Source organism: Strix aluco, chromosome 1, assembly GCF_031877795.1.
Source record: "Strix aluco isolate bStrAlu1 chromosome 1, bStrAlu1.hap1, whole genome shotgun sequence".
NCBI classification, from domain to species: domain Eukaryota; kingdom Metazoa; phylum Chordata; class Aves; order Strigiformes; family Strigidae; genus Strix; species Strix aluco.
The window spans coordinates 122,387-137,299 of NC_133931.1; the positions used below are offsets into that span (position 1 = coordinate 122,387).

General features: G+C 48.4%; 1 protein-coding gene across 31 annotated transcripts in view; it reads right to left on the reverse strand.

Moving 5' to 3' along the window:
- SCRIB (scribble planar cell polarity protein) overlaps window positions 1–14,913 on the reverse strand; it is a 111,947-nt gene that overhangs the window by 39,782 nt on the left and 57,252 nt on the right. For 23 of the 31 annotated variants that reach the window (XR_012622786.1, XR_012622970.1, XR_012622941.1 and 20 more), the window contains 9 exons: window positions 14,653–14,910; window positions 14,289–14,399; window positions 10,708–10,884; window positions 10,147–10,263; window positions 6,635–6,823; window positions 5,823–5,942; window positions 5,515–5,571; window positions 1,376–1,432; window positions 565–648 (listed from right to left, as the gene is read on the reverse strand). Coding sequence is in view for 26 of the 31 variants with exons in the window: in XM_074819346.1 (XP_074675447.1) it covers window positions 565–648; window positions 1,376–1,432; window positions 5,515–5,571; window positions 5,823–5,942; window positions 6,635–6,823; window positions 10,147–10,263; window positions 10,708–10,884; window positions 14,289–14,399; window positions 14,653–14,910 (1,170 nt within the window). In the remaining 5 variants the exon portion in view is untranslated. The remainder of the gene's footprint in view (window positions 1–564; window positions 649–1,375; window positions 1,433–5,514; window positions 5,572–5,822; window positions 5,943–6,634; window positions 6,824–10,146; window positions 10,264–10,707; window positions 10,885–14,288; window positions 14,400–14,652; window positions 14,911–14,913) is intronic. The other 8 variants (XM_074820492.1, XM_074820971.1, XM_074821291.1 and 5 more) reach the window with 6 other exon arrangements.

Sequence of the window (14,913 nt, forward strand, 5' to 3'; positions counted from 1 at the left end):
GTGACACGTAGTCACTGCCACTTTGCCTTCTGCAGTCCTAGATGGGTCCTGACTTTCCTTTAATACTTCTGGTACCAGCACCCTGCATCCCTCCTCCTTTCTAAACACCGTCCCACAATGAATTTCCAACTACGCTTTGCACACAACGTTGTCATCTTCTGTGTCAGGAAAAATCTTGCCCTCCCTCCTCTGCAGCTTTCAGTAGCTGCTTCCTCCCGTGACAAATCCCCTGCGCTCTCCCACTCACACGTACCCTCCTCTCCCGCCGGGCTCTTCTTCCTGCTGCCTTCGAGACGTTTCCTTTTGCGTCTTGGCAACTACAGGAGCCGCTTCCCTTTCCGACATGGAAAGCGACCTGGCTCTCTGCTCTCCCTGTTTTCTTAGCCTAATATTTCTTTTGCAGCTACTTCCCGTTTCAGGCAAAGCCTACCACAGTTCTGCTTCCCCGTCTGGCTCTGCAGAGTGCCGTCACCTCTCAGAGCAGGGCGCAAGGAGAGGGCAGGGCACAGAGCGACCACGGCTTCCCCCACGCAGGGACCCACATCTCAACAGCCCCTCACTTACAGTGCGATTGACTCTCTGCAAGCCGCTGCTGGGCAAAGCAGCCAGGGTCCGATAGTCCAGCCGCAAAGGTTCGCTGGTGATATTCTGGAGAGGGGCGAGGGGGGGAGCAAAAAAACACAAACACCAGGAAGAGATCAGGCCAGAAGTCAACTAAATCAACTAGAAAGAGCAATTAAAAGGAAACCACCCCTAGTAATAACCAAGGCCTTATCTCCCAACCCTGCAGAAAGTTCCCATTGTGTGGAAATGAACCTGGAATTGTTCCAAACGCAGCCACGGGGACCCATGACAGGGGCCAGGCTCGAGAAGTGCTGCAGAGAACGTGCTGGTCTGGGCCCCTGGTCACCCACCGGTGCACAGACCCCCACCACTCCTCCGGCCCCCACGTGCACATGGCTGCTCCCTCACAGGGGGAGAGGAGAATGGGACATACATACCTGTTTTCTCCAAATAGCATCCAGAAAGGCTTCCAGTCTGGATTTGGAGACATTTGGGAGTGAAAATCCACAATTTCTCTACAGTATCTTTTCTCAACCTTAGCTCGCTCTCATTGTATAATTTGTTTGATTTCATTTCCCATTTGCATTTGTCTGCCTTTCTAATTCTAGCCATTGTTTTTCACCATTCCTTTCTCAATCACATCACAGATTTCTTCCATTCTGGTACCTTCTCTTATACCCAAAAGTCAAGTGTTTTGTGGAGGGGGAGAACAGAAGTTATGGGAACGAGCACTTCTAGAGATTTCTCCAGCCTTCAAGTCCAGTTTCATCCCTTTTCTGCGGCTCTCCAACCCTCCCACCGTGCTCCTCACCTCTGCCTCCTCCTCAAGCTGCTGCGTGGCTGTCTCCCGCTCCCTACGCATCCACTCCTTCCACGAGACAGGACAGAGTCAGAGCAGCATCCAAGCAGCACAGGCAAAGAGAGAGGGAAAGAGGTCAGCACCGTGCTGGGCAGTAACTCCAGAGAGGGTAGAGGAGCACGGACAGCGCTGGCGCCAGGAGGGGCTGAGCAGAAACCCAGCGCCTACGCTGGGCCCCTGAAAGAGGAGCTGGAATTCTGCACAGCAGGAGGGATGGGAACAGACACCCTGCACAGCGCCGGGGTGTCACCGGGTGAGGGGAAGACAGCAGATGTCTCCAAGATCCTCAGCAGGGTCAATCCTGGGGAAAAGCGAAGGGAGGTAAAGCCCCCCCCAAGCAAAAGGGAAAGGAGAAGATTGCTTATTGCTAGAAGAGACATCTTGACAGAGCACAGGCTGGAGAGGCTGGAAGGGAATGAAAAAACAAATCTACAGAGCACAGGCCTAGTTGTCACTAAGGAAAAAGACCTAAAAAAATCACATGCTTGTTAATAGCATGACAGCCACAAGACTATATATAGAGACAGAACTCGTGTAAGCATAAGGCAGGGCTTAAAATCAGCTGGTCAGCTCTCAGTCATTCAGTGTAGCACAGGAGTATCCTACGAGTGACCAGTGAGTAATCTCACAAGCCCCAGCTACGGGCTTGCTTCCAAGCTGCAAGAGGAAGGTAATAAGATGTTACTTGTCTTAAAGAATGATTTTTGTGCACTTTTACTTCTATGACTTTTTGTCCAGCACCTCTGTTGCAGCACGAGGGCTGTGGACAAAAGCAGCAGCATCCTCCTGTTCTGCTGTGCACTGCAACCCTCCTGACTGCTCCTCCCCAACAGCAGCAGCCAGTTGGTCCAGAAGTGCCAAGGCGGGGAGGACGGGAGGGGGAAGGATCTGAGAAATACGGAGGAAGGTAACTGATAAGCACCCAGGCCCTTCTCTTCAAAAGCTTCTGTGCATTACCACCAGCAAATAATCAGCGTCCCACATCACACCCCCGATCTCCAGACAATAATGAGCAACACGAGAAGACACTAATGCTCTGGAGGATCACAAGACCCAAACTGATATTTAGGGATATTTAAGCTGAAGCCTATTCTGAATCTGGTTATGCTTATTTTGGACAAGCGTTATCTGTAAGGTGAGTGCTCACGCTGACATCTCATAAGTGATCCTTCTCTGAGGTCTCCAGCTGAAGAGGGGCGAGAGCACCAGCCAGCCCAGATGGAGCTGTGGAACATTCAGAAGTTCATCTCTGACAGCACCTGGGGAAGCTCTGGATTAAGACTAGAAAAATAGCTACAGCTACAGAGTCGGGATAGAGAAATGCACCATGAATCAGTCCATGGGGATTTGGAGTTCCTAATATTGCTATTAGAAACTGAATTATCAAAGAACTCAACTTGAGATGTATGCAGTGAGTGGGATCTGAAAACCTCTACAGGACTAACAGTGAGTACAGCAAAGCCAAAATTCTGCCCATTTTTTCAGTTCACAACCTTACTGTAGGCAGACACGTTTCATTTCTACTACTCTTGCACAAAACTGAACATGAAACGCTGAAGTATTAGAGGAAAGGTCCAAAAATGGTGACGTGAACAGTATTACTGAGGATCTGGCACTGAGCTGGGAACTCCCTGCAGCATTACAATGGCTACCAGACAGTGCCGGCTCCATCGTTGATACAAATTTAATCATCAAAACCAGTATTAGAGACAGAATCCCAGTTTCAAGGTCACACTAAAAGGCAACAGCAGAAAAACATGTCTTTGCTTTTGGGTCTTGGGCCATGGATCCTGAGACGTCAGAGGAGTCTGGAACATCCATTGCAACCTCCTCCCAATAATCTAATGGAAGGGGCACCAGAAAACATGAGAGCTTGTAAAGGCCCAGGCAGTGCTGGAGCAGAGTCTTGTCTCTGCGGAGGCCAGGCTGCAGGCACACTTCTCAGCTCTGCAGAGGCTGGCACAGTCCACGCTGTAGTTATACTACACCGCACTACAGTGAGAGAAAAGGCAGCATATATGGGAATACAGACCTTATTAGTCCTTAAGTATGCATCACTGCAGCCTCAGAACATTGCTTTAAAATCTACCAAAAGTAAAATATCCAGGAAACATGAACCACAACTACTGTGTATCATTCAGCCTCCAGGAAGAACAATGGTGTTTGCTATAAGATGCCCACCACTGTTTTGAAATATTGCTGGTGGCTCAATGAATAGTTATTGATAGGTTTTTTTCTTTTAAATTAAACATTTCAATAAAATTTCAAGTACAGGTTTTCCATAAAAAGCTATCACAACACCATCAGCACTTTTTAAATGAGATATGGCCAGGGGCTACCTCACCAATCATAAAGGTTTTTCTGTTTTTTTTTTGACAAAGAATCTGGGGTATTTTTAAGTAATCTCAGCATAAATTTTGGGAAAGCCTTTAAGACTGAACTAATGCAACCCGCTCAGACAGAGGTTTTGGGGCCAGACTTGCTCTTGGTTTACCCAGAGGTGTTAGATAATGACTCACAGTGCCTGAAGTCTCCTAGAGAGTATTCAAACCCACATGCTGCCAACATAAAACTGGTAGGAACAGCCTTTGCTGCAACACTAACACTACCAAATCAGCTTCTCTGAAACCTCAACAAACCACTCTCAGTGCCTTCCTGGGCAAAGAACAAGACATTTTATAGGAAAAACCTAAATCTGATTGGAATTGGCTCTGCTCTGAGCTGAACCGAGTGACCTGCAGAGGTCCCTTCCCACCCAAATTATTCAAAGATTCATAGAATAGTTTGTGTTGGAAGGGACCTTTAAAGGTCTAGTGCACCCCCCCTGCAATAAGCAGGGACAACTTCAGCTAGATCAGGTTGAAGATTATTCTGTAAGGTCACTTCACTGGAAGAATTCCCATCTAAGTACAAACACCATCAGAACACCTTGCAGATACTTAGGACAGGACTATTCCTGCAGAGCTGAGACCCATCTAAGCTGTAGGCCAGCAGAGACAAAGCAAAGCTTCCAAAGGGAGTCTGCAACACACTCGACCCCTTCTGCCTCTTTACACCAGTCTTTTGTAAAATCATACCCTGCACAGCCCACTGCAGTCACTGACAGCAGGCAGAGAAGGATTACATAAATACTGAGTGTATATATTGTATATTTAATGATTACACATATCCCATGCCTGAAAAGTCATATGGCCATTTTCTTGTTCATTGCTCTGTCCTCTTACAGTCTGTGCCATTGTCTATTCAAAACCTTGACTGTTTTTTCCAAACCAAGTAAAACCTCAAGTGTTAACTAAATTATAAAATCACCTCCATCCAGAATTGCCAACACAACTAAAGCTGAGTGATTATGATACAGAAAGACCCTAGATAAATATTTGGTATATCTAAATTGGAAACCTGAAGAAACGCCTGCAAAATGTACACAGACTTATCTGCCAGGAGAGCAAATTCCTAACTGACAATACTGAAGAATTCAATTTTCCTTCATCTTCCAAAAGAATCTGACTGAATAAATTACAGTTCTAAGAGGGGTAACTAGAAAACCCAAGTCCTCGAGGGGCTTGACCTCTGCTAATCTGTTTCTCTGAAAGGCTGAAATAGTGGGCAGAAATACAAAATTCTCACAATGAATCAGAAAAAGGATTGTGTGAACTGAGGAGCACAAACTTGTGATTGATTAAGAGCACCACTTCTTCAATTCAGGCCAACTCCGAGCTGTGTGTTCTCATCTTTGCTCATCAAAGCTCTGTCAGGGCATGGAGTGCTGTACAGAGAGAACTGATGACATGTGGGACTTCCAAGCTAAGAGGTCATTTTTCTCAAAGTTGCAGCTTGGCCAGAAAGTACCAGCAGGTAACAGAGATGAACTCTGTAACTAACAGAAGAGCGCCACCAAGGAGGTAGGCAGGGAGGTACAGCAAAGCCCACCAGCAGCCAGCAAACTGCGCAGTGCTCTGAAGAGAGAAGGCCCAAAGCCCATCACGGCGTTAACAACAGGGCAGAGATAATCTGTGGGATTTTCCTCAGGGCTCACAGGCTTGGCAGAACCGCTGTCAAGAACAGATTCTGCTACATGAAAAATCTCTCACCACTTTCTCCATTTCTTCTCTCTCCCACTGAGTTGCTTCTCTCACCATTTCCATCTCCTAGGAGAGACCAAAGGTAGAGCCACTTCACTCAGTGCACTCTCCCCACTTGGAGCACCTGTAACCTCAAGAAGATTTCAGAGTCCCATCCTAGAGAATTCCTGATGAATGTGCTGGGACCTGCTGATCCCATAAAAAGGAAGTCCACTACCCATTATGTGGTAGATTCCATGCACCAAGGGAGACACTAGTGATTTTCAGAAACTTTTTCCACTCCATAACACTGTCCCAGTTGTAGCCAGAACACCCACCTTCTGTAGGATCTCCAGTTCTTCAGGGCTTAAATCCCGATCAATAGAAGAGATACTTTCCAGGCTGTTCTTGCGCCCAATACCAGCAGCAAAAGGGTTTGCAATAATTCCTGGGGACATCTACAAAGCAAAAAGGCAGTAAAACATGGCAGAAGCCCACAGTGTGCCACACAAACAAATTCCATATCCTGGGCTCACAAATACAGAATACCAAGATGATCCCAGGCAAATCAGAACTCTTTCACAACCTGAAACCTTATTTCAGCCGTCAATTACTCAAGGGACTTGAGGCCTAAGAAAGATGAGTTTAAACTGAAGCAGGTAGAGAAGGGGGATAAGGTGACCAGGGATTGGGTACATATTCTAGTGGAGAATAAAAAAATCCTACTTGCTAAACCTTGAAAAAGAAAGCTGAGAAGACACAGGATTGCTATGGGTAAGTGTTTCCCTGTGGGGAAAGGCAAACACCAGTAAACAGACTGACAGTTTATCTTAAATATAACACTGGCACAAGAAAAAATAGGCATAAATAGCCTGGACAAAAATAGCTTGAAAACTACATTTCTAACCAGTGCAGTCATATTGTGAGACGGTTCTGTGATCAGCAGAAGAGAGCCCTTAGAGACTACTGCTTTTATGAACTTGCAACCACCTCCAGTTCAGGTAGCAGGAGACCAGACTTTGAAACCTGGGACCTAAAAAAAAATAATCTACAGCAAAAGGCTGGGAAAATCCAGCAATATTGTATGAAGAAGGAGGTGGGATCCTGCAGTGCTGGTCACTAGGAGGGCACCCTGCGCTGCAGCTCTCACCTCAATGGCAGCCGCAGCCTTGGGATCGAAGCCGTCACACACCAGCACCAGCAGCGCGTCGCCCACGCTGCGGAGGATCTGCACAGCCTCCGTGTGCGTCATCCCCAGCAAGCTCTGGTGATTCACCTCCAGGATCCGCAGGCCCACCTTCAGCCGGCCGTCCCGGGCCGCAGCGCCGGAGGAGCTCACCTGCAACAAACGGGGGAATAAGGTGTCACCTGAGGAGGAAAGAGGGCAGAGAGCCTGGGGGCCGTCAGGAAGGAGGGGACAGTGTACGAAGGGAACGGGGAGAAGAGGCTGCGGCTATGTGTCAGGGAAAGCGTCTGGAAGTACTTATATATACTTACAGAGGGGTAGGAAAGGAAAAACGTGTACAGTTTGGTAGAGAAATGGCTGTGGAAGAAATCTCTTATGGGAGATAAAAAGAATCTGTATTGGAAATGTGCTGTCCCAACGAAAGAAACTGCTTTTGTTTTGTCAATGAAGCAGGTGAGAAAAAGCTCTTGCTTCTAGGATTTATCTTCACAGAAAGGGAAGTGTAATTTTTTTCTTGGGAGAGAGGCAGAAAATGCAAGCATAGGGATCATTTGTGTGGATAAATGAAGCACAAAGATTTTTCACTGTCCTTGTGATAGAGACAGGCGTAACACATGACACGTCTGTCATCTTCCATCCTCTCTTTCAGAGAAAGAACGTGTAACTCCTTTTTCTTTCCTCAGCAAGTCACAAGAACTCATACCTGCCTCATGTACACAAGCTGTCACCGGGGGAGGCAACTACATGCAGTATACTGATAAGGCACATGAAAGCCAGAGCTTGTCGTGAAGAGTGCAAGCATCCACATGTGTCTGAGGAGAAACAAATACACTGAGGTGCATGCTCTGCCACCGGAACAAGGCAGTAAAGGCAAGGAGGTTTATTCATTTTTTCCCCTTCAGAAGAAGGAAAAGAGACTGCAGGACTTGCTGTGGATACAAAGTGAAAGAAAAGGAAAAAAACCAAAAAATCCAAACACGTGCAAGCAGGAGGCTCAGGAGAAATATGCAAAGCTGGGGAAGTGAGGGGAAAAAAAACCCCAAAATTGAACAATGGTGATAGGAGAAGCTACTATCAGGAATCAGACAGAAATACCAAGGACAACTTAAAGCCTTAGGGAGAGGAGCAGAATGCCAAATGGGCATTACTTTCTCTGATGGGACACCAAAAAGCCTGGAGCAAGATGGGACACAGGCACAGTCAGGCTAGATCAGGTGAGGGCCTTGGCACAGCTGGTGCACAGGCAGACCTCCCCGGGAACACCGGAGGCCAACGAGCGCTTCAGTCCGAACGCTCAACTCCAAGCTGAGGAAGCAGCCTGACTAAGCCTTACAAAGAGAATTACTGCCAGTGCTACGCCGGGGCTTCGCAGCAGGAACATGGCAGCGTCGGGGGTCTCAAGCAGAGCCTGCGGATCTACGACAAGGGAGTGAGGAGAGCACAGGGGCACACCAAGGTGGTGGGGGCATGCGAGGGCACACACGACTGGCTGTAAAGGTGGGGTGGAGGCAACACCAGAGGAAGGAAGGAAGGGATGGACTACTGCACATCACCTATTGCTGGGAGCAGAGAGGCAAAAAAACCTAAACCAAACCAAAGGCACAGGTGTTTATTGGATGTATGAGAGCTGTTTTGGAGAAAAAACAACAGATAAATGTTTAATAAAGTACCTGTAGAAAGAGGAGAAAAAATGCTTCATGCATTTTTTAAAATAAATTATTTATTTTTTTTTAGGTTTTGGGGGAGGAAAAGCAGCCATGCATGCCTACACATAATTTCTTCAGGGCTGTAAAGGAAAACACTGAAGTGTGTGTGAGTGCGTGTGCATGCACAAGGGTGGTCACATGCAGCTGAATGGAAAAAGACCAAGTACTCACAATTTCTTTTCCAGGGAGAGCAAGTGCATAAGTGTGACAGTAGAACACCCAGAAATAATGGGAGGAGGTGAAGTTAATGCAGAAAAATGTCCTTAATGCCAACTGTCATCTGTATTATTGATACGTCCCTGAGGGACACTGAGCTATCCCCACTGAGACAGATCATGAATTTCAACTTGTAGATATAATTTATACTTCTCATGGTATTCAACTGGTAATGCTTCATCAAGAAGGTTTTAAAACTTTTTTAAAAAATGACCATTAAGGGACTCAGTGGAAATGCAAATTAAGAAAAACTAAGGAGAAAGAAGGTTGTAATCAGACATCCAAGGAGGAGGAAGAAGCAGCACTATTTGTCTCTCAGTTACTGGAAATACACAGACAAAATAAAAGAAGCAGAAAACCATTCCGGTTAGGACAGATAAGAGAGATCAAGCTGAAGTAACAGAGTTGAAGGGAGAGCAGAAAAGTTCAGTGTTTTGGTTCTCCACAGGCTAAAACAACTACTATTAAAAAAAAAAAAAAAAGGGGGTGTGTGTTAAACTAACCCTGCAATGGGGCTAAACTGTAAACCTTCCAAACCCCCAAACGCTGTAACGTTGCAGGAGATAAAACCAAACCTAATGATTAAAAATAATTGCCAGTTACAATAACCTTAGGTTTTCTTTTACTACTACTACAAATATTGCAGTTGAATGTGCAACTATTTCCTTGATGGAGTGAATTTACTCTTTTAACTTTAAAACTCAGACAAAGAAGTTACATCCAAGTAATAATGGATGCTGAGTATTCCCCCTTTCTTTGAAAGCAGCCAATTATTAGAAAGGGTTAACTGGCAATTATGGAGTGTCCACCCCCAGCAAGGATCATTAAGACCTCTAGAGCCAGAGCAGAGTTTCTACCCCACCATACCAGCTGAAGAGGGAACCAGTGACACTAATGTGAACATCCAGAGTCCCTCTCTGGTCAGCAGCAAGACCAAAATTACAGCACTTCTCACCATGCTCTCTTGCTAACAAGGAAGAAGAGGCAATACTTTTTGGTAAGGGTCAGGAGGAGCATAAGCTTATACACAGTAACTACTGAAAAGGAAAGGTGTACTACTTCTTGGGGAAAAGTGACACACGACAAATAGGTATGCACACAAGCAGTCATTTACAAAGGAAAGAGGACAAAATTACGCATGGTGTGTGGCCCAGGAGGAAAGGTGAGCAGTTCCTAATGCTTGAGATGAAAGGAGGAAAGAGCACACATATCTGAGTGGGCAGTAAGGCCACAAGCACTTGGGGGGAGCAACAGGAATGGAGAGGGAAAGGAAAGATGTATGGGTTCATGTTATAGGAAAAAAAAAGCAAGAAGAAACGCAAGGCAAAATAAAAGCAAACGTAAGAAATGAAAGAAGAAATTTTGTAGCTGTTGCAGAGGAGGAAAATAGAAAGGAAACAGATATGCCTCATTCCGTGGATGGAGAATACTCCAAGGAGAACTGATGTGCCCAGTGGGAAGCGGAGAGAGCGTATGGAGCCACTTCCACAGGGATCCCCCTCCTCCCCTGCAGTCCTGGCATGCAACCGCACCGCAGCGTCAGTGGGCTGGTACCTTCGAGATGAAGATGCCTTCGTCGGTGGGATCAAACGGATTGCCAGCATGACCTTTTGCTCCACCCCGGATGCTGATGCCCAGCTTTTCTCCTGGCGCCTTTTCAATGCATATTTCCTGTAAACACAGAAAAGGTCTCCTTGCTTCTGGGCCACGTTCAGACTGGAATTGGTGAGGAAACACTCCTAGTAGCTGCCACATTGTAAACACCCCAACAAGGACCTGAATTAGACCCCTTCACTCATTTCGCACAGTTTATTCCTTTTCATGAGGCTCTGCCCTTTTCTGTATTTCTGTCTCCTGTTCAGACCTGGTCTCCATGAAATCTGACCATTCTCTGACCACAGTATCACCATGCGCATGGCAAGAGACCCTCCCCAGTCCTCAGCTGGGTATGTGCTTACTACAAGAGACAGGATTCTGCCCAAAGAGGAGGAAACTTCAACCAGAAGCTGTTGTATCCCAGTCCCAGACTTCCAGCTAGGTAAGAAACTGCCTTCAAAAGTGATCCTTCTGTAAAGAGAGGTGTGATTCCCCCCCACTCCCTTACTCAGGACCTACCTGCATACCCGGTGGCGGCGGATCTCTCCTCACCAGCATGGTCAGCTCCTGGCTGTTGGAGAGCAGCGCGTTCACCGCTTCCTGGTGGGTAGCATGGCGCAGGTCAATGCTATTGACCTCCAGGATCCTGTCCCCCACACGGAGACCACTGCGAGATGCCAGTCCACGGGGAATGACCTACAAAGAATCATTAATACTACAACTAGAAAAGGAAATTCCATCTTTCATTGGAGAGACACTGGTTGTGCCCCATGGCTATCCTGCAGCATCCTCTGAGGCCTGTTTTGACTTCTCTCTCAGCAACCAAAGTTCCCCAGGAGGTAACATGTCTGTGAACACCGGCAAAGAACGAAGTAAGATTTGCTTTAAAGTGTCATTTGACATGTTCTTATATTATCATTTTCATCTGAGCCAATTCTGTGTCAGCTGTCCCATTATTTTGCCTGTGGCTGTAACCAGAAGACAAGGCAACGTTCTCACAAGGACTCTGAAGGAACTCAAACGTTACACTGCAGGGCTGTTGTAGGAAGCGCATCATCTACCGTTATGAACGGCCACTGAGCCAGGACTGACAGTGCCAGTACAACTCCAGTCCTCCACAAGTGCTCTAGAGAGGATCTTGAGAGCTACAGTTACTAACCAAGAAACCCAACTTCTACTCCTGGTCAAACAATAGAGTCAACAAAGAGTAAGATCTGTGAGCATGTGGATAGCAGGGCTTGCTGGGAAAGAGTGAGTTTGACTTTGTAAATGCAAATCCTGCCCCACTGACCTGCTGAAGCACTGTCAGAAAAACAAAGAACACAAGAAGGAAGGAATCTGATAGACATAACTTCTGGATTTCCAAATGGTCCTTCACAAGGTCTGAGCCCAAAGGCTTTAGAGAAGCTGTGCCCACTGGATGGGAGCAAGGGCCACCGTAATGCACTGAAAGCTGGTTAAAGGAAAGGAGACAAAGGGCAGGGCTGGACAGCTGCTGCTCAGGACACAAAAGATTCACTGGTGGGGTGCCTGAGGGACTGGTGTGTGCCTGCTGTTATTCAGCATGTCCATCTGTGACCTGAAAAGGGAGTGAACAGTGAAATCTCCAGGTCTGCCTGCAATATTATGCTGTTTTGAGCAGACAAATACTACCCTGGTGGTGGGGAACTTCAAAAGAGGCCAAGAAAACCGGACAAAAAGACATGGTGTGAGCTTCAGCACAGACAATGAGTCTATGGAAAAACACCCTGAACTGTGCACACGCAACAGTGAACTCAGTAACTCATGAAAGCTCCTAGAGACTGTGGCATGTTCTCTGAAATCATGGGCTCCACACGCAGGAAGAGACAAAAAAAACCCCAACAAAACTTTGGGCATCATCAGAAAGGGCACGGAGACCAAGACAGACAGAATCACCCACATCTCCAGCACTGTTCAGTTCTCTGCTCCCGAAATGGCAGAGCAGCAGGGGACCCAGACGCCGTGCAAGGACGATGGTGATACGCCACGGGGGGGTGGCCGGCACCAGCCATGCCACCCGGGCGCCTCAGAGGAGGGACCCAGCTCCCAGCGTCCTGGGCTACAGCCAGCGCCTGGGACCTCTCCTGAGGCCCCTGGTGTGCTCTGATCGAGGTGCTGAGCTGGGGGGTGAAGAAGCTACAGGATGAGATGAGCTACTGCACAGCATCAGTGAAAGGGAGCAGGAGAGCAACAGGGTCTTTGCAGAAACCCTGCCGCCAGGAGTTCAAACCCCGTGTTGTACAGAAGGGTCAGGAGGGGCTGGGCTTCAACGAACAGCAGGGGCTCCCCAGCTGGGAAAGGCTGGGAGCTCAAGGTGGCTGGCCACAGAGAGCAGAGTCCTCCTCTACTGACATGCCTCTGACACAGCTACGGTGCCCTGCAGGAGATGAGGAGAAACACACTGTGCAGAAGGAGCCATGCCAGAGTGAACCAGGCATCAGCGCCAAGTAAAACCTCCTGGAAACCACCTCTGCAGGGGACAGAGGCGCACACCTGCCACGCAGACCTGCTGTTCCAGGAGGGCTGCTGCTAGCCAGGGACTCGGATCCAGAACACGTGGAAGACAGTGAAGGCAGCAGTGTGCCCTCGCAACCATGGTGGGTGTGAGCAGTGAGCTGAGGGAAGCGACCACTCCCCACTGATCAGGGCTTGGACGCGGCGTCTGGTGCACAAGGCAGATGCTGATAAACCGCAACGAGCGCAGCAGAGGGCCAAGACCAACAGGGGCGTAGAGAATGCACTGTACAAAGAGAGGCGGGCAGACCCGGGGCTTTTCATTCTTGGGAACAGAAAGTCAAAGGAGATGTTGCTGCTGTCTTCAAGTACCCAACACAATGGTACAGAGAAAACAGAGACCAGGCTCTTCTCAAAGGTGCACAGAGGTACAGGGACAGAGGCAAGGGATCCAAGTGGGAACAAGGGAAATTCTGCCTAGATATGGGGAAGAAAATGTCCACCATAATAGTAGTTAAACATTGGAAGAGGAGCCCAGAGAGGCTGTGAGATCTCCATCTTCGGTGACACTCAGAACTTGACTAGACAAAGCCCACAGCAAGCTGATCTAGGCTGGCCCTGCACTTCCAGGGAGACTCAAGCACCGCTGCGGGTCCCTTCTAACCCGAACGATCCTGTGATGCCACACACTGAGAATGACACAGTGGGGTCAGAGAAGGTCCAGAGAAAGGCAACTAAAATAACGAGGGGATGGAGCAGCACCTTGCAAGGAGAAAGGAAGGCCATGACTCCCGAGTTTGGGGAGAAGCCGCAGAAGGAGAATGAATTGAGGTTTACAACACTGAAGGTGGTGAAGAAGCCGAATACAGGACTTCTGGTCACCAATCTGGCACTATGAGAGCAGAGGAGCACTCGGTGTGACCGGTGGGACGCGGGTTCAGAGCAGATCAAAGAATGCTGCTTCAGGGGACAGGTAACGACGTGCTGGGACTTGCAGCCACGGGTGTTAGAGGAGACAGATTCAGCGAGTCCAAGGGACAAGAGACGTATGGATGCGGAGGGGGCTGGGCAGGGATGTCCCCTCTAACATCCCTAATTCAACGAGTGTGGATGCGCAGGACTGCGAGGGGAATGAGCTGCAGCCAGCGGCTGGCTGGTGTCTCTGAAGAGCATCAGGTGGTGCCCCCACTGGAAAGAGAACGTCGGGTCGAAGGACGCTGGCCTGAATGCAGAGAGCACTTCTGTTCTTCCTTCCAGTTACACAGCCATCCCACTAACACTTTCTGAGTGGTGACTGGTTTTCTGAAATGCCTGCATCTTTCCAGGATTCATTAAAAGCTAACATAAGCTCAGCAATTTCAAAAGCTGACTCTCCCCAAAGAGTTCAGCATCAATTATTCAGGTTTGCAGGCTTTTACATGCCACTTAGATTTCTACAACAGCAGCAGTATCTCTACTGTAAGCTAACTCTTTACATATGCACGCATCCCTCCCCATCCCTTTGGGGATTTTTTTTTTTAAATCTATACTGTACTTCTCAGGCTCTTGCGCCAAAACCCTTCATCTTGACCCCACTAATGAAACAGCAGGATGCCTACAGCTCGGCTGCTCCCACAGGACTCTACCTTTGAAATGAAGACCCCTGGTTCATGAATCCCAAATGGGTGGCTCGAATGGTCACTGCCTCCTACGATGCTGAGCCCCAGAGGACCACCTGCTTTCACAAGGTGAATCTCCTTGAGGGAACAAGAAGCAGAGTCAAAGGCAATAAGGGGTATCACAAACACTAAGAGACATGGAGTCAGGGATGCTCTGCGTGAGCGAGCACAAGGTGAGCACCCACAGGACAGGGGGTTCCCCGTAACTTCCCAACGCCCTGAGGTCCTCCCAACTTCCCAACACAGTGGGCCGGCGCCCACCAGACTACTAATTTTTCAAGTGAAAGATACCCAAGATTACAGGATGCCATAGTCCAACGGACAGACTCACCTCTATGGGGTACTGATCCTCCAGGCCTTTAGAGAGGTGGTTCCTCTGCAGCGCCGGCATCTCCTCAGGCGGGCTCTGGCTGTGGCTGGGGGGCGGCGGTGGGGAGTGCATGCGCAGGCGTGGGGCGCCCGGCGCGTCTCCCTCGCCGAGCTGCTCTGCACCCGCTCTCTCTACCAGCAGCACGATGGTGGGGGAGGATGCGGTAAGCAGCGCTACTGCCTGATCATGCCTGGCTTCTGTCATGTCTACCCCATTGATCTA